General features: G+C 41.0%; 1 protein-coding gene across 1 annotated transcript in view; it reads right to left on the minus strand.

Annotated features, from left to right (window-relative positions):
- Nucleotides 1-11,334: 11,334 nt before the first annotated feature.
- Nucleotides 11,335-24,141, minus strand: part of COL9A1 (collagen type IX alpha 1 chain) — a 102,827-nt gene continuing 90,020 nt past the window's right edge. Inside the window, exons 35-38 of the mRNA XM_054983926.1 lie at nt 22,997-23,051; nt 21,084-21,272; nt 16,976-17,053; nt 11,335-12,577 (exon numbers count right to left, since the gene is read on the minus strand). Coding sequence (XP_054839901.1) covers nt 12,393-12,577; nt 16,976-17,053; nt 21,084-21,272; nt 22,997-23,051 — 507 coding nt within the window. The 3' untranslated portion in view covers nt 11,335-12,392. The remainder of the gene's footprint in view (nt 12,578-16,975; nt 17,054-21,083; nt 21,273-22,996; nt 23,052-24,141) is intronic.

Consider the following 24,141-nt stretch of genomic DNA (forward strand, 5'->3'; position numbering starts at 1 on the left):
ACATTGATGCTAAGTTTCCACATTAAATTAAAAATGCTGTTTGACCTATAAAGTTCTAAATGACTGGACCCAAATTATTAGCCTCCCAAACTTTTGGGTTAATAGGGGAAGACTTCTTTTGGAAAATGGCATTATATGGGGTTTGACTGCTGGGCAATTGTGGGAAGTCTGCTTTCAGCTGCCCCCTCCACAAGCTGTGAGAATTGTTACAGGCTTTCCAGAGCAGTTAAAGACATTCATTCATTCATTCATTCATTCATTCATTCATTCATTCATTCATTCATTCATTCATTTCATTGGACTTGTAGCCTGCTCTCCCCGCAAAGGCCTTTGAATGATGCCATCTGAAACTTACTGTTACTCAAGATACTATGGTGATAGTTGACAGTGCTAGTGAATTTAAATGATGGTTCTAATTGTGACCTACTTTGGGGCACATTCTTGAGGTAGAAAGGTGGTATTATGAATTGACGATATAAATACATCACGGATAGAAACCAACAGGCTAATTGCAGGTGGGGTTCTTTTACTATTTCCTTTAGTCACAGGTATGCCAGGTCCACCAGGAACTCCAGGAGCACCAGGTGCACAAGGCCCCCCTGGAACAATTGGAAGCTGCAACCCAGCAGACTGCGATTTCCACGCTTCTCATACTCGACCGCGGACAACCCGGAAATAAAAATCTTCTCTACAAAGACTTTTTGATTTCTGTTTTAGCCCTTCATCTTCTCCAGTTCTACATCAACTTTAAAATTTAAGCTTTGAAGTACTTGGTGAATTTTTTTTGCCTGTACACATTATATTGTGTATATATTTTTTTTTTTACAGCATCTCAGTGGAGCCATTTTTTTCTCAGCGTTAAGCCGATGTTGTTTTTCTTTAAGTGCATTCCAAATGTTTATGATTTTAGACTACTTTTCTTTAAGAAATGTAATTTTCTTTGTATCATAATGTCTTTGTTGACCTTTTAATTCTTTTACTTACAAAAGTAAAATTACAGGTTTCTTATTTTAACCTCCTAAGTTACCACTGATATTTAGGGTTTCTTGGAGGCATTGAACACCATACACTTCAGAAGCTGCTTAAAAAAATTAATCAGGGTGTTTAAACTTTTATGAATCAACCTGAGAAAGCAAATTTGTGACAGAGATTTTCCATCCTTCTGGTCCTCATGAAGGATTGCAGATTTTGCAAGAAATCTGTTATATGTCGCCGCTTTTCTGAAAGTGTTTTCTTGTGTGAAGCTAAAATAACTCTTTTTGAGCCTCTCTCCTATTAGCTGTTGATTCAGGACAGAGCACAGAATGTATATTTCAATCATTGTAGATTTAGACCTCATGTTACAGACCAATATTAGGAAAAGCCAGTTTAAGTCTCACGTGAAAGAGCTCTTAACTCTTAGATTCTAACCTTGTGCTGGAAGAATTTTTTTCTGATAATCACTTTAATTTTTAACCAACAAATTTTCACAAACTACTATAAGGAGTATAGTCATCAGGTTCGTAATGTTTTGCACCAAAGTTTTATACCCCGTTATATTAAGCCCAGAATTTTGTTTCAGGTAAAGTTCTAACAAAACATATTTAGAAGTTGTGTGGGTAGTTCCTGATTACATAGAAGTATGTAAATTGATGGTTCCAAATGGTCAACATGTACCTTCAGAAACAGCAGGGTTGGAGCAAGAAGTGGTTCTTCTCACAGCAGCCAAAAAAGGCATTGGCAATGCTCAGGGAACCCTTGTGGACAAAATACCATATGGTGCATAGGGCTTTCATTGAGGAGGGGAAATCATTTGATTAATCCCTCTTCCCTTTTTCTTCTAGCAGAGCTTCCACTGGTACAAGAGAAGTGAAGGTTGATTTCACCCTTCATTCCACCTCCACACTGCAGCCACTGTACCATGTGTGGATTTGTCCACTGGATTCCACTGCTGTGCAGCAGTGACTATTCCTGGGCTTCTGTGGGCATGTGGGCAAGAGCCATTTCCGATGGTTGCAGCTCCTATGTTCCAACCCAATGTCTGTCTTTGCCCCACTCATCTGTAAACACTAGAAAATGATATTCTCAGGAAAAACAGTCAAATATTAGTATTATAGCAAGAGTAAGTTTCAAAACTCAAGACATTTCACTGTGGCATGCAGTACACACTTCGTTTGCCACTTGTTTGGGCAAATTGTTTCCCACCCCCCATAAGTATAAAATACTACACAGTGAATGAAATGTCAACTGTAAATAGAGCATTAGTAACTGAAAAATTCTGCCGGGAATTGTTTAAAATAAAAATCTCTCTAGGAAACAAGGGTCCTGTCCGCAGCTATTCCTGGCATAAATATTGATCCATTAAAACTGTACTGAGAAATGGAAGTTGCCTGGATGGCAATAAGACGCAAGGAAGAGGAGTGTTAGAGTCCCTCTAGGTGAGAATCAGCTCAAGACTTTTCCCCACGTGCAAATCAGTTGCTTGACTAAAAACCTAATGTGAAAATAATTTGTAATTTGTTCCTAAGCTTGTGAGTAAACATACAAACTATTTCCAGACAAGCTTGTGGACACTTACTGAAGGGGAGAAGATAATGGAGAAAGCCCAAGGTTCTGCACAAAGATTACATAATGTGCCTTGTATCGCAGATGAGGCTGCTCTGCATATATAACTAACAAGCCTTACTTCAGGTTTTTCCCACAGTAGCAATAAAACTTTCTTGGCATCTTGAAATTTATTGTGGCATAAGCTTCGGTATAGCCCACTTCATCAGATGCACAAAATGGCTTCCTAAGAGAGTAAGTAAAAGCCCAATGGTGCAGAGTGGTAAGCTGCAGTACTGCAGCCCAAGCTCTGCTCACAACCCGAGTTCGATCCTGACAGAAGCCAGGTTCAGGTAGCCAGCTCAAAGTTGACTCAGCCTTCCATCCTTCCGAGGTTGGTAAAATGAGTACCCAGTTTCCTGGGGTAAAGTGTAGATGACTGGGGAAGGCAATGGCAACCCACCCCATAACAATAAAGTCTGCCAAGAAAACTTCACGATGCAACATCTCCTATTGGTCAATAATGACCTTTACCTTTTTTTAAGAGAGTAAGTGTACCAGTCCTGAATACAGAGTGAACGGGGGGGGGGGGGGGGGTGATGTGGTTTTTTTGTAGATAAAGTACTGAAAAAGGGTCAAGCAATACAAGAAATAGTTGTAGGTAAGTCCCAGTGATACGGTGAGCACAAATAAATGGAGATTCTAATGAAGTGAATGCAAGATCCATTCAGCTTGTGCATGCCCCACACAGCAGTGGTAATAAATAGCCTATCAAGATCAACAGTGTAAAAACACCTGAAAAGCAATACTTATTTTTGGTATTACACTAACCAATCTTGTGATTTGTTTAGACCATAGTATCAAATTTGCTAATGAATACCTAGTTGGTGGCTTTATGCTCTAGTCTCCCTTTGAAAAACTCTTGGTTTGAGTATAGCAAGTTTGCTACAGAATGCTCTAGCAGACTGAAAAGCTCCCATACTGCTTTACAATTGGTACCATTTTTTATGTCCCTTTTGTACCCATCTAGCATCTTAACATAAACTAACATATCTAGTGGAAATAAGAGCCAAAAGGGGCATTCAAAGATGGACAAATAAACACCATTTGATGTTATGGCCAATGTTGTTTGATCCCATGACAGTGTTTCACAAGTTGCTATAAGAGACAGAACTGGCATTTGGGCTTGTTGTAGTAGTTTGATATGGGAGTTGTAGATGGCCACTTGTTGCTGATGAGGAACTGCTGATGATGGGGAGGGGAGGGCACTAGGAGAGGCCTCGTATCCATTGTCTGTGAGAGGGAATGGCCATCTTCCTGGATGGAGTGTAGATTCTTGGTGACATGATAGAGAGGTTTTAGCTGATAGCTGTAGGAGATGGCATGTGGTTCTGTAACATTTCTTGATATCCTATTACAGGTTATTCCCATCCTGGAAGATGATTCTCGCCTACCTTTTAACAAGGCATGCAAGAATCTTTTCCACGCAGACAGAGAGCTGCATAATAAGACGCAATGCTAGCCAGCAACAGTAGGATACGCTTGCGCTATTCAATCTTTTGTCCCTATTGTGTAAATATAATAATCGATTCCTTCTGTACTCTCAGCATATATAGCTACTCATTTAGTAAGTGATTATTCCATTCATCTGATGAACTGGGCTCTGCTCTACAAAAGCTTCTGCTGCAATAAAACTGATCATCTTGAAGGTCCCTTAAGACTATATTTTAATAACATAGGAAAGGACCTAAACTTAGCCTTGTTCTTGATTGCTATGTACAATGCAATTTCAACTGTGATGAGTCGTCTTCTGCAATGTGAAAGTCTTAATGTACACCATGGACTTTCTCCATTCTCTTCCTCCTCTGCAGCAACATCCAACCTGTGATTTTATGCATGTCCCACCATTCTCAAGGAACTACCCTCAAAGACTGGACTCACAAGTGTGAGCATTATATAAAACTGAACATATATGAAGAGTTCTTATGCCAAGTCGAGCTATTGGCCCATCTGGCTTAGTATTATCTAAGCACACTGGCAGTGGTTCTCCAAAGTCTCAGCACTTGCTACCCGAGAGTCTTTAACTGGAGATGCTAGAGATTAGTCCAGGGACCTTCTGCATGCAAAGCATGTGCTTTCCCTCTGAGCCACAGCTTACACGATCAATTCTCCCATAAGCACAGCTGAATGGCTTTCCCCCCTTCCCCTTTAATGCCAGCCCTTGGGCAGATGTGAATGCTTAGCAATGCACCTGCTCTAGGAGGCTCGACCAGTACTACTTCCGTGCGCCACATGCAGTCTACTCCTGCTTAGACCATGAATAACCTGCATATACAAGCATGAAGAAAGGCCAGATGGGAGTATGAACAGTAGCCCAAGTTTTTAGGTATGTAAGGATTAAACCTTAAGGCATATGAAGTGTGGACGGTTGCAAGAAATTAGTAAATTCCTTGCAAATGAAATTTTATCTTGATTGGGATTATACGAACCTCTGCTTTTAAAATATGCAGTAATATTTTGGAGGAGTAACTGGATCCAGTCCAGCTATGATACTGTCCCTATACACTTTCAGTGTAGTAGGATGTTGTGCTAATATATATTATATCACCCCCTTAGGGATATTTCCCCCCTTAAATTGTCACACTTGTCTTATTTGAACTTTTCCAATGATTCCAAATTTAACTGAAAATGTTCCTAGTATTTTAAACTTAGAATTTATTTTAGACTTTCAAAATCTTATAGTAAAGGTGCTGCATTTTAAAAGAAAGTTACAACAATTAGATTCTGTATAAACGTTCCATTGGGGCAACTATACATGACATTTGGAGTGATATATTATTTGGAGTTGTGTGTATATTTTGGATTTTAGCTAGCTGAACAAATCTTGAGAAGGTACCTGGCAATATTATATATTTAGTTTACTTGAATTTGTCAGAAAATAAAACATTTATATATTTTGGGGAAGCATAATTGTTCATTCACATCATTTAGATGTATTTTTGTTTGCTTTAAGTATGACATTTCTTGCAAAAATTGTTTTGGGGAGAGCATTTTGAAGTTAATAGGAAGTGGATAGATGTACATTTGAATTATTTTTGTTGTCTAATGCTTTCCTTTTTTAAAAAAAAGGTTAATTTAAAATTATATGTTCTGTTCTAGTATTTTTATACAGTTTTCAAGATGTTAAAGTCATATTCCTTTCTTATGGCCCTTGCAGATGTTTTTCATGAGCCCAATTTGCTACTGAGGCTCCGTTTTCCCTCCCCCTCCCTTATGCACCCTGAGGCAGAGTGAGTTCTTCCCCTGTCAATAACACCATTTTGTTGTGATATCCAAATGCAGGCAGCTAGGTTAGTCAGTTTGTTTCTTTCCCACAAACTGGGACTAAAACAGGATTAAACTGGTTCCGAATCCCAGCTTGTGGGAAGGGAACACATTAAAATTTGCCCAGGCACCTGCAACTAAGCATCACAGCCAACTGAAGTTTAACGAAAGTAACCCAAAGCAGGAGGCTTCTATTGTTCTTCACGTATAAGAAGAATGAGGGGCTTATGTGGGTAAGGCAATAAACTGCACTGATGCCTGTCATAAAGCAAAACAAGTTTGCTCATGACATTTGAAGGCAGCCTATGTCTAAATGTAATAAAATAGCAAAACTTTGTAAATATGCATTTTAACCGAGGCCATCTGATAATTTGGGACAGGTTTGTCCTTTTTATCTTATGTGTGCACATGTGCAGTTTTTCTTTGTCATTTGAAGTTTGTAATTTCTATTTTGATGAAATGTTTTTCATTTATGAACTTTATATAATACATGTATAATAAATAGTGAAGAATGGCAAAGATTCTAATACCACAATATTAGATCTTTCTGTCCTGAAACTATAAAGCTAGAACGAAGTATACAGTCAGTAACCAAAGCAGAATGAACACCATCAACCTACTCCAGGGGGATAACATCCATGCATATCAACAAGTTTCTGCTTGCAGGCTGACCATTTTTTTCTAATAGAGGAGAGATCTGTGGCACAAGCATCTATCTGGATCAAGGACTAATGAGTGAAGCCCTGCAGCCTTCTTCACGCATTATTCCACTGGTGTGGATTTTCCCTGCACATCACAGTAGATACTTCATGCACACAGAAGTGCCTCTCTACACTCCAAGTGTGGTTTACTGTATCACGGCCAATGATTAATCTAATAGACATGTGAGATTTTAAAATCTGGCCAGCCCCGAGCCCATCGGGATAACTGGCAGCAGATGGCTGTCCACTGTCAGCTCCCTGGATCAGGTACATTGTTGCAATCCACCAGAGCCACAGTGCTTTATAAACAGACTGGTGTCATTGATGTAAAAGGAGATGATGCACCTTCAGAATTCACATAACATTTTTTTATTTTTCACACTAAGCCCACTGCTGAATGTGGATTAAAATTTTGCCAAAACTTCCTAAAGTTTTGCTTCTCATCTTTAGTTCCTTATTCCTTACCCACACTTACTAATGGCTTGATTTGATGGTTAGTTAGTAGCCTTGTACAATTTTTCTGTACAGTTACATGATCTTGTATCTAGAATGCTTTTGATAGCATGTAATATTAAGAAAGCTACTGTAAGTATTCTAGTTCAGCTGTAGAATACGAGATGTCCTTCTTATATTCCTTGAATCAGTTGATTTAAATATGACAGAAGTCTTACTGTCTCAAAATTACTTAAGAAGACTTCTGAAATGTCTTAAATGAACACTGTGCATAGAACTATTTAGTTTTGTCTAAAAAAACAAAAGATATCACTATTGTAAATTAGATAATTATTCACACCTTGCAAATCACTTCAGGGTTTGTGCTATACCACCTTATGTCCATAAGGTGGCGAGCAGCACATTTTTAGTTGTGTGTATGATTTAATAGGGACTGCATTCTACAAATGTATATAAGGGAGGAAACAGTGCACTACACATGGATTTTTTAAATCTTGTACCAAGTTTCCATTTTTGTCCTTGAGCTTATTATAATTATCTTTGAAGTTCTGTCTTAGAATTTATAGTTTATTTTATTTTAGAAATGTTTGGAAGAATTCAGCCAAAGTTTTTCAAAGTCCCATTGTTTAAGCACTTGCTTAAGTTTCCCCATGAGAACAGGATGACAGTGCTGAACTTTGGTTGGATCATTCCCAACTTTGGTGCTTTATTTCCAGGATAACTGTTGCTTACAATTTAATATATGTATATAAAGTAGCTTACAAAAAGAATAACACAACCATGGGCATGATCTCGCTCTTCCCATACCTGCAACTTCATGTATGCGGGAGAGGACCCCCCCATATGGGATTCTGTTGAGCCCCTCCTCCTCCATTTTGCCATACATCATTATGAGAGCAGTAAGTTTATTGCAACATTGCATACATAAAAATGCTCTGTAAATGAAGTGGAAGTTACAGCCCATTCATCTTTGATATCAATGTTTTAATATCTATTTTTGTATAAAATACATCTTTGGTTTCAGGGGTAATACAGGCCTGAGAGCAGCAGGCTATTGTTTGATTTTTTTTAACCTAATTTTTTTATTTGCATTTTCTTTTTTTAGGCAATTACAGTTGTTGGAAATGAAAGTTTGCCATACTGTTAAGGCTAGTTTTCGATACATCTGGTAACTCTAAACAGAGTTTCAGCTTGTTATGATGATGGGTGGTGATTTTTCAGGTTAACTGAAAAAGACATTGAATGAAATCTAGCATGCAAGGAAATATGTTATAATAAATAAATAGACCAAAGTTAGCTAATAAATACACAGATTCTCCAACCAACATTAATTCTGCAGTCAGACATAGAGTTCAGCATGCTAAAGTCCATTGATTTTAGCAGGTTTATTTAACCCTCTGTTAGATTATGGCCGTAGTATATCATGTTTAGGTTTCTCTCAAGAAAACAAATGAATTTAAATTATTTACTTGACTTTTCTTTGTCATCAATTTGCAAAAGTTGACAACAGCATTATTTTATTGTTACCTTTAATATCTGAATAATCTTTCTCCATATAGACTTCACTATTGGTCTGTAAGATTCTTTTGCCTGCAAATGGAAGATTCAGTTTTTTGCACATGCTCAGTGGATTATTATCTACGTTGTTACTTTAGTCTTAATTTTTAATTGCATTGAATTGAACTGGTAATGCCAGATATGTGACTTGTGCAACCAGAACTTTAAATATGCAGTTACTTTCTTCCTTAGAGACATGCTGTAAAGGTGTGAAAATACTGTTTCAAGACATTTTGATGAACTTCGCATTTTCCTCCTTGTACATTTGTCTTATGTTATTAGATTTGGTAAAATTGTTTTCATTCTGTTCTCAGATTACTTTGTTATTTATATGGTGTTGCTAAGGTTAAAATAAAAGTTAACTGATGGAAGAATGACTGCCTTTCCCCCCTACGTGTCTTGAGTGCTGCCTTTTCCCCCTACGTGTCTGGAGCCTAAGCAGACAGTTATGGAAATAAAAGAGCGAGCTGGATCCCCTGGTTGCACATGCAGAAGGCTCTTAGGGTGACCAATCTCCCCCTGCCCTTCCCCTTCCCACAGTAGTCCTCCACAACTCTAGCAAGGAAATTGCCCAAGGGCTCAAACGTGCAGATTAGATTTTAGTCGGGCAAACTTTAATAACCTTAGAGATATGATGAGAGTTATCCCATGGACAAGAATGCTGGAGGGGAAGGGAGTGATTGACAGGTGCGCTCTCCTAAAAGAGGAACTGTTGCAGGCTCAAGCTATCACCAGTCTGGCAGGACGGAAATGTGGTAATGGTGAAATTGCCTACAACTTGCTCAGGTATCAACAGAGCTGTTGCTTCTATCTCTCAACTTTCTATTGGTCAAGAAGGAAGTGGGGCAATTTTGCCTCCTACCTGGTGGCCCACAGGGTTCTTGTGGGCCCTGGTAATTCCTTCTGGGAGTCATATAGGGCTGATGTGGGAAGGAGAAAGTGGGGAGAGATGTGCACTGCAAGTGCCTTCTGCCCATGTAAGCACAGGATCCAACACAACAAAATTCTCAATGAAATGTGCATAATATAGGGCATTTGCTACCACGGATTGTAAAATTTGATTTTCATTTGTGATGTTATTACATTTAAGGTAATTGGCTATTTATGGTAGTCTGTAAAATACAATTACTTTAATGAAACTGTCCTTCTTGCAGAATCTGCATGTAAATATGTTTTACGTAACAGATCACCTCTGTATGTAAACAGATCAACAATATGACACACAGGTATAAGCAGGGCTTTTTTTCTGGGGAAAGAGGTGGGAGAACTCTCACCTGGGGCAACTCCTGGGAGGAGGTGGCGCCCCTGTTACTACATGTGTATTCGTGCAACACGCAGATGCTCCCAGTACTGCGTGATGATGTCACTTCTGGGAAGTGACATCATCACGCAGGCCGTAACAGCCCCAGGAGCGCTCCCATGCCCCATGGGGGGGGCGATTTGGCCCAGATCAGGCTGAATTCGGCACAAATTGATCCCAAATCAGCCCTGAATGGGCCACTGTAGCACAGGGGAGCACTCCTCCAGCCTGCAGCAGCCCAGTCCTGGCTGTTTTGGGCCCAATCCTGGCCATTTGGGGCCAAAACTGGGCCAAATTGGGCCCAAAACAGCCAGGATTGGGCCCGATTCAGACTGGAACAGGCCACTACTGCACAAGAGAGCACTCTCCTGCCCAGCAGGGCCCATTTTGGGCCCAATCCTGGCTATTTTGGGCCTAAACTGGCCCAAAACAGCCAGGATCAGGCACTATTCAGCCTGAATCGAGCCACTGCCAGGCAGAGGAGTGCTCCCTTGCCTGGCATTGGCTTGATCCCGTCCATTTGGGGCCTGATCCTGGCCATTTTGAGCCCAAAGTGGCCCAAAATGGCCAGGATCAGGCCCAATTCAGCCTGGATCAGGTCACTGCTGGGCGGGGGAGTGCTCCCCTGCTCAGCAGTGGCCTGTTCCAGGCTGTTCCCCCACCCTCCCACCATGTATGCTCCCCCCCCTCAGGAGCAGGCTTACCTTAAGTCATTTGTTCCAGGAAACTGATGGCCACTACACATGAGAGGTGCCAGAATGCCGTTCCGGGGCATTCCAGCAGAAAAAAAGCCCTTAGTTATTCACATTCCAAATTGTTCCACTATATCTGTGTTTTCTGTTAGTTCCTTGTTGTTTCTTTGAATAATCTGGTCACATACGTAAATCATTAACAGAATAAACAAAGACTGATAACCATCCAAAGTCATTGCACTCTTCTAAGAAGGCATCTCAGACATAACTTACCTGCCAGTAAATTTCTTCACTAATAGGCAATGGAGTTCATCTTCTACAGCATATGGGATCTGACATGTCTACACAGACTTTGCAAAATATATTGGTGATAAGTGAGGAATCAAGTTTCTCATGACATAACCCAAAAGCAGAGCCCTATCCATGGATGTTAGCTATGTCAGCTATGATGAGGTGCATACTGCACCAGCTATACACAATATGTTCAGACACACATTCTGAAAGTAACAACCAGCAGAGATACAACCTGCTATTGATCCTAATAGATCTGGACCACATCCACTGCAATTAATAAAAATGTTATTTATTTCCTTGTTATGTAACAAAACCTCTGTTCTAAAGAAGTCTCACAATTATATTTATTTTCATAAAAATAAGACAGCCTAATAATGGCAATAGAGAAAAATGCAGAGGAAAATATTGACTCTATAGTCAAGCTGATTCCCAACCATGTTTTATTTTACTAAAAAAAATACTAACGGCAACATAGAGAAGGGGGTAGTGATGATGATTAAAATAAGGGCACTTTTATTTTTGTCTTGCAAGACAACAGATCTGAGAACATATATAATTCAAAAAACAAATTTACAATCTAGAGAGAAAGAGAAAAAAAACATTAATTTATACAATACACTTTGTTCCACTGAGAAATGAAGCCGAAGATGTTTCTGGGAAGGTGAGTCTGGAAAAGTGTTTTGTTTTAGTCCGATTTACCATTCATACAAAAAATGCAAAGGGTTAAAAAACATTATTTATTTCAACTTTTTTTTTACAACCAAAGATGTCACTTAAGATCTTTTAAAATAAATAAATACAGCTATAAATCTTAGCTGTTTCCAAAGATTAAAATTCCCTTACCAGTGGCTTTTTGACCTCTTTGATTTTATACAAGGGTAAACGGTAGAAATGGCAAGTGTCATATGAAACAGGATTTAGTACATGTTGGAGCAGATGCTTAATAACTGCCCCTATGCGTACAGGTTATTTCACATGAGATGGTCCTGGTAAAATAGCATTCATACATTTACAGTGTTTTACAGCACACAAAAGTATTCTGCATGATTTTACACAGCAGCTATATCAGACTATTTGAAATCAGAATGGTGGGCAAGCATGGCTGGCTAACACACAGCACCAACATGACAAATATGAATGTATATTATCTTAATTTATTTTACGAATGTGATGGACCATAACTGCTACAACTGAATTCCAACATTCTCTCTGATGCAGCACAACATGAGTAGGGGAAAAGGATAAGACTAGTATTTAAAAGGAAGTCCTTTAAAAATAAAAGAGTTAGACAGCTGCCTTTCACCACAAGAAGAAATAAAAGCCATCTGGTATCATCTTTGTAAGCACCGTTGTTTTTTTACGTTTGGTTGCCATGTGCTGTTTGCACAAGTTGTGAAGAAGGGAACAACCAATACATTTAAAGTCTGTCAAGCCTTGATAAGATTCTTTTTGTGTTTACAGTATGCGTTGCTTCTGTTTCGATCCTTGTCAAATGTATGTGCAGGTAAGTACGCTGCTTCCAACATTGTGCCATTACGCTTCCACTTTTCATGGCCCTTTCACATTCTTACCGGCTCGTAGCCCCGCTTGCACAGTGCAGGCTGATGGCTCGCAATAGCCAGGAGGGCCGGGAGGGCCAGGAGGGCCAGGGACGCCAGGGAGGCCAGCCTCTCCAGGTGGGCCTCGCTCGCCATCACGTCCCTCAGTGCCATAACTAGGCTTGCCTGGTTCTCCTGCAAGAACAGAGAGAGCACACGGGTCATGGAATCTGGCACGCCCATCTCCTTTGGAGTGCATGTGAAACAGACTTTCATAGGTAACTGCTGTCCCCTGCCCCACGCTTAGAGGGCAGTCTCCTCTTCTAGCACAGTATCTCCTCCTGGTCACAAGAAACAGCCCACTTCTGACTCCATCTTTGTGACCAGGGTTGCCACTGGGGCCCTTCATGTCCTGGTGTTTATCATCTGACTTCACAGACTATTATTTTATGGTTTATTAACTATTTATTTAGACGTTTAAACCTTGCTTTTTTCCCCAATGGGGACCCAAAAAATCATTATTCCCCCGCCGCCCCTGGATTATCTTTACAACAACAACAGTATGAGAAAAGTTAGACTATGTGACTGGCTCAAAGTCACCCAGCAAGCTACCACGGTAGAGAAGGGATTAGAATCTGGGTCTCCCAGACATCAGTCCAACACGCTAATCACTGTATCGCTCAGTTTTATTTGAAAATGTTTGATCTTCTTATTGTTCCCCTCTCTCCTGCACACTTCCAAGTCATGAACAGAGTACAGGAAAGCCCTTCCAAAAGAGGTTCCATCCCAGCTTGCTCTTTCGGCCTTTCTGGCTAGAAGAAGGATCAGCAGACACTTGACTACAGCAGTCTGGTCACCACATCACCTAGCTCCAACTCAGGGCAAGAGACACAATTTGTTTCCTTCCAGAAGGTCTCCCTGGGTAAAAAATGCCTTGAAGACAACCATTAGCTGGAAGACCCAGAGACATATTTGTGAAGCATACAGGTTTCTGTTTGGGAAACAGCTATACCCACCACTTTCTGGGGGAGGCTTCCTGCAGTGGAAGTCCACAGAGCTGCCATTGGGGCTGCAGGAAATACATTCACCAACTATTAAAAAGTGGCAACAGCCACTAGGGCCTTCAGGCATCGAATTCTGCAATGAGCTCCTTAGCCTGTACCCCATGTTAGAGAGCCTGTCCTAAGATGTGTTGCTGCTTTTTTACATTCTGGAGATAGAGATTGCCCTCTGAACATAGGAGAGAGAAAAATACATTTTACTTACTATAAATTCCTGTTCTTAGGCCTCTCCAAAGGACAGTCCGCCTAACTTTTGGTGTGTGCTGCTGTTTGCTGCACTCTTGGGCATGTGGAGGACAGATGGGGGGGGGGTCCATAAAATTAACCTACACTGTCCTTCTCTTTCACATTAAGGTTTTTAACATTTGCGAGGTTATTGTTACTCTTGTTAGAGTTCTGTTAGTGATGGGTGCTGAGTGGCTTTTGCTTATGACTTCGGGAAAGCCACTATTCTAGGTGGAGTCAGAAGTTGGGGTTTGTCATGACTAGAAGGAGATGCTATTCTGGAAATCAAAACTGCTCTCTGAACATGATGAACATGGGGATTTACACAAAGTAATGGAAGGGACTTGAATCTAACACTCAAGTTTTTGTTTTCTCTTGCCAGCATACATGAAGACACTCAGCTTATCCATATAAACCTATCTTATGATCAGTCAGACTGCTGGCGCAAAGTTCTGGGGGCCTTTCTCAACCCTGCTAATTGCAGATGCTGAGGCTGAACCTGGAATTGCCTCTCCCCAATTAAGGGCAGGGGGATTTTTTTAACATATGACACTGCCTTATGCTGACAAACCACTGGTCCATCCAGCTTAGTCCAATTTACTCTGATAAGCAACAACCCTTCAGGATCTCAGGCAAAGGCTATACTCAGGCTCTTGCCCTTAAACAACAGATGCCAGAAACTGAACATGGGACTTTCTGCAATCGAAGCACGTGCTCTGCCACTGATCTATGGCCCCCTTGAGGAGAGCACTAAGATCAAATTCTCCTTCCTCGGATGGCCTGCTACTAAAGGTAAAGGGAGTCCCCTATGCAAGCACCGAGTCGTTACTGGCCCATAGGGGGACAGCGCATCACGATGTTTTCTTGGCAGCCTTTTTTTGTTACGGGGTGGTTTGCCATTGCCTTCCCCAGTCATCTTCACTTTACCCCCAGGAAACTGGGTACTCATTTTACCAACCTCGGAAGGATGGAAGGCTGAGTCAACCTTGAGCCGGCTACCTGAATCTGGCTTCCACCAGAATTGAACTCAGGTCATGAGCAGAGCTTGGGCTGCAGTACTGCGTATTTCAAATTGTGAGGAAATTTGCAACCAATTTTATTCACAAAGAAAATTTAACTTTCTGATGGGGGAGAGGAAGAGATATATTTTATGTAATTTGCCAGCTAGGCAATTAAAGATAATTTAAAACATTTGCATTTACTGAATTACATTTATGGCTACTTAATAAGTATACTTCAGTAAGTATACTTTAGTAAGCATTCTTCTCTTCTGGAGAACGATTTTAGAATATCCTGATTCACAAAAACAGGAGTTGGGAAGGGGCTGTGGCTCAGTGGAAGAGCCTCTGCTTTGCATGCAGGAGGTCCCAGGTTCAACCCAGGGCATTTCCAGTAAAAAGGCCCAGGTAGGAGGTTATGTGAAAGACCTCAGTCTGTCTAAGACCCTGGACAGCCACTGCCAGTCTGAGTGGACAATGCTGATACTGACGGACTGATGGTCTGGTTCAGTATAAGGCATAAGGTATAAACTTCCTGTGTGAGTTTAAAACTTGCAATTTAACTTTTAATTGGCAAACAATTTTCACAATACCCACCAGAGGGCACTTGTGCTACACTCATAAATAATAGCTTCTATGAGTTTTGTGGTGTTCCACAACAGTATACAGTATACCAAATTTTGAAGTGCTAGTCAACCAAAATTAGATCTGAAGGATACGCATATAGTAGGGAGTCCAGTAGCACCTTTAAGACTAACCAACATAAGCTTTTGAGAACCACAGTTCTCTTTGTCAGATGTATATGTACCATGTATGTTCTAATGATACAATAGAAACCCACTTACAATTTTAAATCACTTATTGGGCTTGAGCCTGGGCATAGCCCCTCTTGGTATGTCATGCAATTATGGCAGCATTCAGTCTGTTTATCATAATCCTAATAAGTCTATACCATGGATTCTTGACCTCCAAGTTGGCTTTAATTTAAAATTAAATCTTCAGTTGCTGATATAGCGACTGGAAGGTCAGTGGTACAACAGAACATTGGAGCAGACTCATGTGGACTGCTGGCCACACTCTAGAAGCTGTTGGCAGTCTTAAAATGGATTGCCATACTGCCCAGTTGGCCAAGTTTTATCCAGAATCAGTACCTGCTGGCCCTGATGCCCAGCTTTCACATAAAAAGGAAACAAAATCTATAGGACTTCTAGATTCCAAGACAGAAGGTAATGTTTTCCACCTAATTTATGCAGAAGAAACAGGCCTGATTCACCTTCTTTTTATTCTAGCCAATGAGGGAAGTCCTGGTTATAATTGACAGGCATGGGAAGCAATTGCCACAAGCTGCTTCTTTTGAACTTGCTTTAGTTGAGGGCCTGCAGAAGCAGCTGATTTGCACTTCTAAGGGGAGCAAGATTCTGGCCCAGTAACACCCTGAAGACCTGAATCTTGCTCTTCTGCTACAGACCAACACAGGTACCCACCTTAAACTCACTTCTATGTGGGTTTTTTGCCTTGTGTCTGGCTTCTAGAAGTAACTAACTTTAAGAAAAAGTTTTGTATGCCTTCTTATGATGTTCCAAATCATTCCAAAAACTTCATGTAATAAAAAGTGAATCTCTCTCTTTAAAGAGAGCCTGACCAGCTGTTCCTGTAAGGTTGACAGCAGCAGAAAAAAAAACAAGTGATCTTTGTAACTACAAAACTGGAAAATAATTTTAGATGGGTGCACCTTCAAATTAAAAGGAGTCGATCTGGTTGCATTAGCGGATGGACAGCATGTCCAGTCTTTCAGTCTGATATACCTCAACATTATAGTAAGGTAAAATATCCCCTTAAAAGTTTAAAAGTAGTCTTCATTTCAGGTACCAAAGGTAAGCCTGGGAAAACGCACCCGCCCACCCTACCCCCCCCACACTCTTTCCTACTTGCAAAGCAACCGGTAGATAACAAACAATTAATGTAATTAATTTGCATAATACGTCACTCAGATTTGGAGGACCTGAACATGGCAACCTTGTCTTAAGATGAATACTGTTTTCCAATACGTTGGCCATTGAATTGAAAAGGAACTGGGGGAAGACATTCCGAACTGTAAGATTCATTCACAGATGTGAGAACTAAGGGGATTGCCTCTGCATTCAAATAATTAAGACTGTTCAACAGCATAACACGGAAAGTCAGAAGTTACCTAAGTACAGTACTCGCTTCCCCTGTGTTTTCATATTGTTAAAAACATTTACAATAGGCTTTAATGCACAATAGCATAAGGATTTCTTGGATGTTCTGCCAATAGTGTTAACATTTACCTGGAAGCCCCGTTGTTCCTGGTAAGCCTTTCGGCCCTCGGCCAGGGAATCCTCTCTCCCCCTTTTCACCAGTTTCACCTAAAATGGACAAATGAAGCGTCATTTTCAGTCTGTGTAAAATGTTCTCTATTGAAAGTCATTCAAAACCAGTTGGCAAGACTAATGAATTGTTCAGCACAAGCACTTTTATTATAGCCATTGGCAGTAATGCTGCTGTAAGACCATAGATCATGTCTTGTCACAATTCAAAAGCATAACTGTTGCCGTGCCATGCCAGAACCTATTGAGCAGGCTCAGAAAGCCTTAAACTCTGATTGTTACATACTCCTTCACCTGTTTCTACTTTTTATAGTTGATGGGAATTAATGGACTAGAATATTTTCATGTGCCTTTCCTATTTTCATGTAATTGAACTGTATTTTCATGTAATTGAACTGTATTTTTACTGTGCAAAGCAGAGAAGTGAACACTGGAGTAAAGTGCCCAGGCAGATGACATATGCAAATGCCAGCCACAGTGAGGTGCCTGTTATTTGAAGTTTGGTGAAAGGCTGCCCACATATGTATACTGGCCTAGCTTACTGATAGTAAGATGCACCTGTAACCACTATGTACTATGCCATACGTAGCTGGAGAATAAGAATAGAGAAAAGAGGAGAGAAGGACCAGCTGCAAGTAGGACAGCCAGAGGGAGTTTACCCTCAAGAAACAGAAATAGCGGCACTGAACTTTGTTCTAGAAAACAAGGGCACAGAGAGAAGGACTTGTGTCCTTTCCCCTAGACCAGCAGGATGCGTCAAGGACACGAAGAGCTCCCGGGTGTCAGAAGGGAGCCTAAGTAGCTTCAAAAATAGTATTTTGCCTGCAAAGCACAAAATGTTGCTAATAAAAGGAGATGTTCCTTGACAAGATAATCTTGAGGTGATAAGCAATGACGTCCAGAATTGTTCTTCCAGTGTGAGACAGGGGTGGTCACTTGCTTGGACCTATGTAGTCCCAAGGTTGTAACTTATATAACTTATGCTAATTGACCCAAAGGTATAAAATCTTACGTTGTAGCATCATAGCTCCGAAGAACTGACCAGTTCAAGGAGCCTTCATCCTGGTAACTGTGTTATTCTTCCTTGCAATAAAGGCCTATGTTTATTCTCTCATTGGACTCCAGCATATTCTCCTTTACTAACTGAGCTAAAACAAGATAAGGTACAGAATTATGTACAATGCAGTTATGAGGTATGTATCTTAAGGTCTTGTAAATTAGGTATTTTTAGCCTACATCCCTTTTCATCTCTACATGTTTATTCATTATTCCACCACAAATATGCATAGTGCGCTTTCAAGTGCTGGTTACTGGTTTGGATGGAAGAACTTATTTCTGGATGGAAGAACTAATGGAAGTATAACTTCCAGCCCTTGGACCTATGACGCACACACCACACGCATTTACAAAGATCCTCCAATTTGAGGGTTGGATCCAGGCTAAATTTTCCAGTGGCAGAATGGAACCTTCCTGCTTCTCTCTTCCAATGCAGCCTACTGAGCTCCTTGAAATGCTGCTCCTGGAGAACAGGGGGCCCCGAGGAATGACATGAGGTGCCTCTGCAGTGGTAAGTAGAAATTGGTGGAAATTTCCAATTTAGGCTGGATCCAACCCAATGTGATGCCGGGGGGGGGGGGGTCACTGTCTGCCAAGTAGTGGGGTAGCGGGGGGAGATGTTTTGCATTGCATTGCCCTAGCCTGGCACCCAGCTGTATGAGACTGAGAGCCAAGCTACAAGTGACGCCTTACACAGGTTGGACACTTGTCAGCTTCCCTCAAGTTTTGATGGGAAATGTAGGCATCCTGGTCTTGCAGCTGTAATGGAGAGCGAAGCTGTAAAACCAGGACGCCTACATTTCCCATCAAAACTTGAGGGAAGCCAACTAGTGTCCAACCTGTGTAAGGCATCACTTGTAGCTTGGCTCTGACACAAGGTCCAGTGGTTGCAGATCAATTGTGGCTGAACTAAATGGAGGTTTAGAACAAGGATGTGGTATGAAGGGGTGATAGGAGTACTTCAGTGGTCTGCAAAGGCAATAACAGAGTTCTCATACTTGGAAGGGAGTAGGAACACAATGGATTAAGTGACATACTTAAGCACCTAGATTCTACCTACAGCAGGTGACTTTGGAGGAGGCAAAACATGCTAGGGTCCAGCTGGCTCTTTCTTCTTCCATCTTAGGGGCTTAATGGACTTCTGCTACTCTTGGATGCTTCCACACAGAGGACTAACACAGATATTAATGTGCCAGTATACACCTGCATTACAAGGTCTCCATGCACAAAGGAAAGATTATGCCCTATAGTTAAACCTGACAATGTGCTAGTTGGGTAAGATAGCTTAATTGCCTGCTTCTAAATAAAGGCCTAGTTCTGTATGCGGAAGTTTATTGCTGCTGTTATGTTCTAAATGCTTTAGAACAGGATAACTGGCCAGTCTCCTACTTAAGGCTTTGAGTGTCCAGAGATTCTGACAAAAGATGGAGGAAAAAATTATTGTCACCGCAACACTTCCATATCATGGGGCTACAATGTATTTCATACCTACTAAATAAGAAAGTGTGTTGCTGCAAATCAAAAATAAAATATGACCTTAAAAGGAAACTGCTTTACAAGCAGTGATTTGATTTCTTTTTCAATTTATTTTTGGCATTTTGTCATACTTTCGACAGAACAAGAAGTCTGCTTTTTTTTTTGCATTTCATTCCTTTCCTTGTTTTATTGCGCTGTCAAAAGAGGACAAGCAAATTAAACTAGCAACAGATTTCTTGTATAATATTGAAAAGTATGATTCCTCTGCATATTATACTGAACATTTTGCTTTAGACCCCCACCCCACCCCAGTGGCTATCCAAGGAGTTTCACGAAACACGTTTTTAAAATTGAGTTTCCCATGACCTTCATTCAGTTTGCAGGGCTGCATACATTCATTACCGTTTGGTGCTTGGTTCTCCATTTGTGGTAATAGTATTAGTTCTGAGACCGGGGACTGCAGCATCACCATCCCATAACAGGACTCTGGTAAATCCTACCCCCTCAGCACTTTAGTAACCCTGTCCTCCATGCAGTAGAAAAGAGCAAGAGTCCAGGTAACACCTATAACACTAACAAAATTTGTGGCAGCGAATGAGCTTTCCTGAGTCACACAGCTCACATCTTCAGATCCTTCTTCAGAAGTGAGCTGTGACTCACGAAAGCTCATACCTTACAACAAATTTCGTTAGTCTTATTGGTGCTACTGGACTCTTGCTCTTTTCTACTGCTACAGACAAACGCAGCTACCCATCTTGATCCTGGTCCTCCATGCAAGCTAAAGTAAAACTGGTATTTGGCCAGGGAATGCACACAAACCCTGCTGGAAGCAGCAGTAATGCAACCCCACCCCCATACTGATGCTTAGTCAGAGTTTCACAGGATAAATAAACTCAAACGGAGAACAAGCTCCATGCATCACAGTAAATAAGCACAAGGGAAAACCGGAGAAAAGTGAAATTAAATAGGGAGCAAAACAAATGGAAAGTGCTGGAAATACAACAGTGATTGGGATGACAAACTCCTACCTACATAGTATTTCCTAACGTATAAAATATGAAGAATATCAGGTTATTAAGCCTAGCAGAGGCAGTATCAAACAACCAAGGCTGCTGTCCTGCAGTTAGTCACATATGTCAGACCAAAGGCAACTGTACTGATATAGGCTTGCCAGCCCCACATCCACAAACCCTGGGAGCTTGGGGGCGGGGGGCAGACCCTGGAAGGAGGGAACTCCGTGGATGCTGTGACACTGCTCCCCCCCCCATTTTTCTCCTGCTGCCCAATTGATTGAGCACAGGCAATTGAAGGTGAGGGTGGGAGCCTGCCCATCACAGGCAGGCACCACAGGCAAGTAAGCCTATACTGATTCCATGTAACAACACAGAATCTACTGCATACAGCATCAGCATGACATGGGTTCAGGCCTGACCATCAGCAGGCCATACCTGTGAATATATTCTTGGAGTATTCTGCTAACTTCAGTGGGACTCATTTCCCCATAAGTGTGAATAGGAGAGTAGTCTAAGTCTCTTACCTTTGATCCCTTTCAGCCCAATTTCACCAGGAGGACCTTTAAGGCCAGGCAGACCCCGGGATCCAGCCTGCCCTGGGAAGCCGTTTTCTCCAGGGGGTCCAGGGACCCCAGCGGGTCCAGGTCGGCCTGGGAGGCCTGGGGCACCAAATTCAGGCCTCCTAAGGCTGGCAGCCAACTGAGCCAGTTGTTCTGTGAAATTCAAAGAATGAAGGGATGAATCACAAAGTTAAGGTTGGCGTGAATTATTATTGTTATTTATAAGAGTTCACATAATAGCAAAGCAATTAATCTGGGACTCTTTTAGTTGTCAATTTGCTTCTTGCCCTCCTGCAGTTGCCAATATGTTTTCAATCTACTTATGCAACTCTGAGGATAAGGGTTCTATTTAATATTCATTATTCCATATAACATATTCATTATTCCAACCAGAGTCAGTAGACTACATAGAACTACCAAATGGCTGTATCTGGCCTATGGTCCATACACTGCCATCGGTTGGCTTAGTTACTTCCTGGATATTCTGAGTGGAAGATTTACAGGTTAGGAGATGGGACAGGTTGCAATTAGCATATAGGTGTTACAGGGACTTAAGTGAAAAACAGATACAATAGTCATATGGATAGTCAAAAAGAGGGATATTATTCACATGATAATGTTGCTTTTGAAAGGTGCTATGTGAGAATTTGTGAAACAATGCTAGAAACTAATGCTGTACTCCTCTGATGGCCAATTGTTTTTTTTTAAAGGAAAGAGTAGTTACACAGATTGTCTCAAATTAAAACACAGAGAGCAATGCAAGTCCCTTAACATCTTGGCTTACAGGAGTACAATATCCCCAAGGACATGCTCAGTACCATCCACCTGCTCGGTGTCTATTTCTTCCACACAATAAATCCTAATCAAAAAATAAGTACTAATATATAAATCAAGACTGAAATAAGTGTTTATAAGCTTAAACTTTTAAATAACTGAAAAAGAAAGTTAATTGGTTGCCCTCCCATGTACCTCACCATATTTTAAACTGATGGACCCCACCACTGTCTATTAATTCCCCTGTTCTAGGGAAATTGTTCATTGCTATAATTTAATGATAAGAGTATTACAGGGCACACTTTGAACACAGCCATTTTCAACCTCATTCTACACCTTATAAAAGTGACTTCTTAAGCTTCTTCCAGTGCAATTGCAAATTAAAAATTAATGGTTCAACTAAGTTATTTATCACTGTTCGTTGCTTTGGCATTAATAATGCCAGCAGTATTTTACTGCTGACTCTTCAAAAATTATAACTTTTATGCAGTGCATGTTACTCTTATAAAGCGATATTTATGCAATATGGAAGCAAGGAGAACAATTTTCCCGCTGTATTCCTAAATGCCATCTAGTTCATTGGGTCCCCTGAGCCCCAGTGGGATGGAGATCAAAAGCTATATATGGGAAATCTTTATTATTCCATCCAGCTTCACACTATCTTGTGGCTAGATCTCATGAAGTTCTGTGGATTTTACATACACCCAAAATGCCTTCATGTTACAGGAGAGAAATGCCACAGAGGGCTCAGGTGCCTCTGCTTTGCTAACCCATACTTTGCGGCTGGTTCCTTAATATCTGGCTACCAGGGCTCATCATGGCACCGTTCTGCCTGTAAGTTTCCACAGCCTACTCCTTGAAAGACTAGAGTTGATCTATTGCTTTGATTAAACCTCTTGCACAAACCGAATTTAGTAAACCCACCATTTGTCATTTGAGTAGCTTTATCCAAAATTATCAAAGGGGATTTAAAAATTAATGCACGGTTTTAATACATGTGCTGACATGAGACAAAAGAGACAAAGCATGCACAGTTAACATTCTAAATGCAAACCAACTTGCAGCCTTCTGGCTGGTCACATAAGTACGTAGAGTTTATTTACCTTGCATTACTCTCATGCAAACCTGCTTAATGTGTGCATCAGTTGGCTCTCTACCCTGGAATTAAAATGTTGTTAAAATAATTCAGTTAACATTGAGACACATGGTAAAGCTACTGGAGAGGAAAAATCGGTTAAGATAAAGGGTCCAGTCCTGCAGAGGAAAATCAAGCATGCCTCCACCACGATCTCTGTGGGTCAGGGCAGCTCCAATAATCACGGAGCAAGAGGAAACCAGGAACAGGGAGTGGGGACAACCATCCACATGCTCATTCATGAAACCCCAAAATGCCTTGTCTGGATTTTTGAGCCGTGTGGCAGACAAGCAGGAAGCACCTCAGGTAAGGAAACAATGCCTGGGAGGAAAAAAGAACCAGGTGATGCAGCATCCAGCAGCATTCAGTAGTCCGGCTTCCAATCGAACATCTCTGTTGCTCCAGCTCTTTGGAGACTCGGCTGCTGCTGCCTCAACGCTCAACATTTTTAAATTGGTTGTCTGCCTTTCAACAAGAAACCAACTTCCAGCCTTGTCTGAGGCAAACCATAAACCCCATCTAGTTGTACTATTTTAGGTGTCATGACAACATGAGTGCCACAGAACTTCTAAGCTAGGGTAATGAACACTCACAGATGAATTTAGTTAATTGTTTTAATTGCTCAGGCTAGCTTTCCAAATATTACATTACAATGTGAAGGCATTTGTGAATGCATTTGGAAACAGCCGCATTATTGCTAGCATCGTGGATTCTTCTGAACATATGCTATGAAGGAACGGAGGGATAAAAAGGCAGTTGGATGAACTACAGAAACTGTCATCTTAAGTTCTTTCCAGGATGTCTAACATGATTCTCCAAAGACCAAAACGACAATAGCCAAGATGACACCATAACCTTCAGTGGTGTTACCTACAGCTTGAATTCTTCTGAATAAGTGTACTTATTTGATTTATTTAGATGCATTATATCCTGCTCTTTCACTGCCCAGGGTAGATACAGAACAGACACACACATATATATGTATATGTGTATCTGTAGGTACCCTGGAGAATTCAAGACTCAAATGTGCTCCCTAATTTAGCTAAGAGCCAGGCAGGTAAAATGAAAAATTGGGGATGTAAATACCCTGCAATCAGGATAAAAAATGGTGTT

Source organism: Eublepharis macularius, chromosome 1 (assembly GCF_028583425.1).
Source record: "Eublepharis macularius isolate TG4126 chromosome 1, MPM_Emac_v1.0, whole genome shotgun sequence".
In the NCBI taxonomy this organism is placed as follows: domain Eukaryota; kingdom Metazoa; phylum Chordata; class Lepidosauria; order Squamata; family Eublepharidae; genus Eublepharis; species Eublepharis macularius.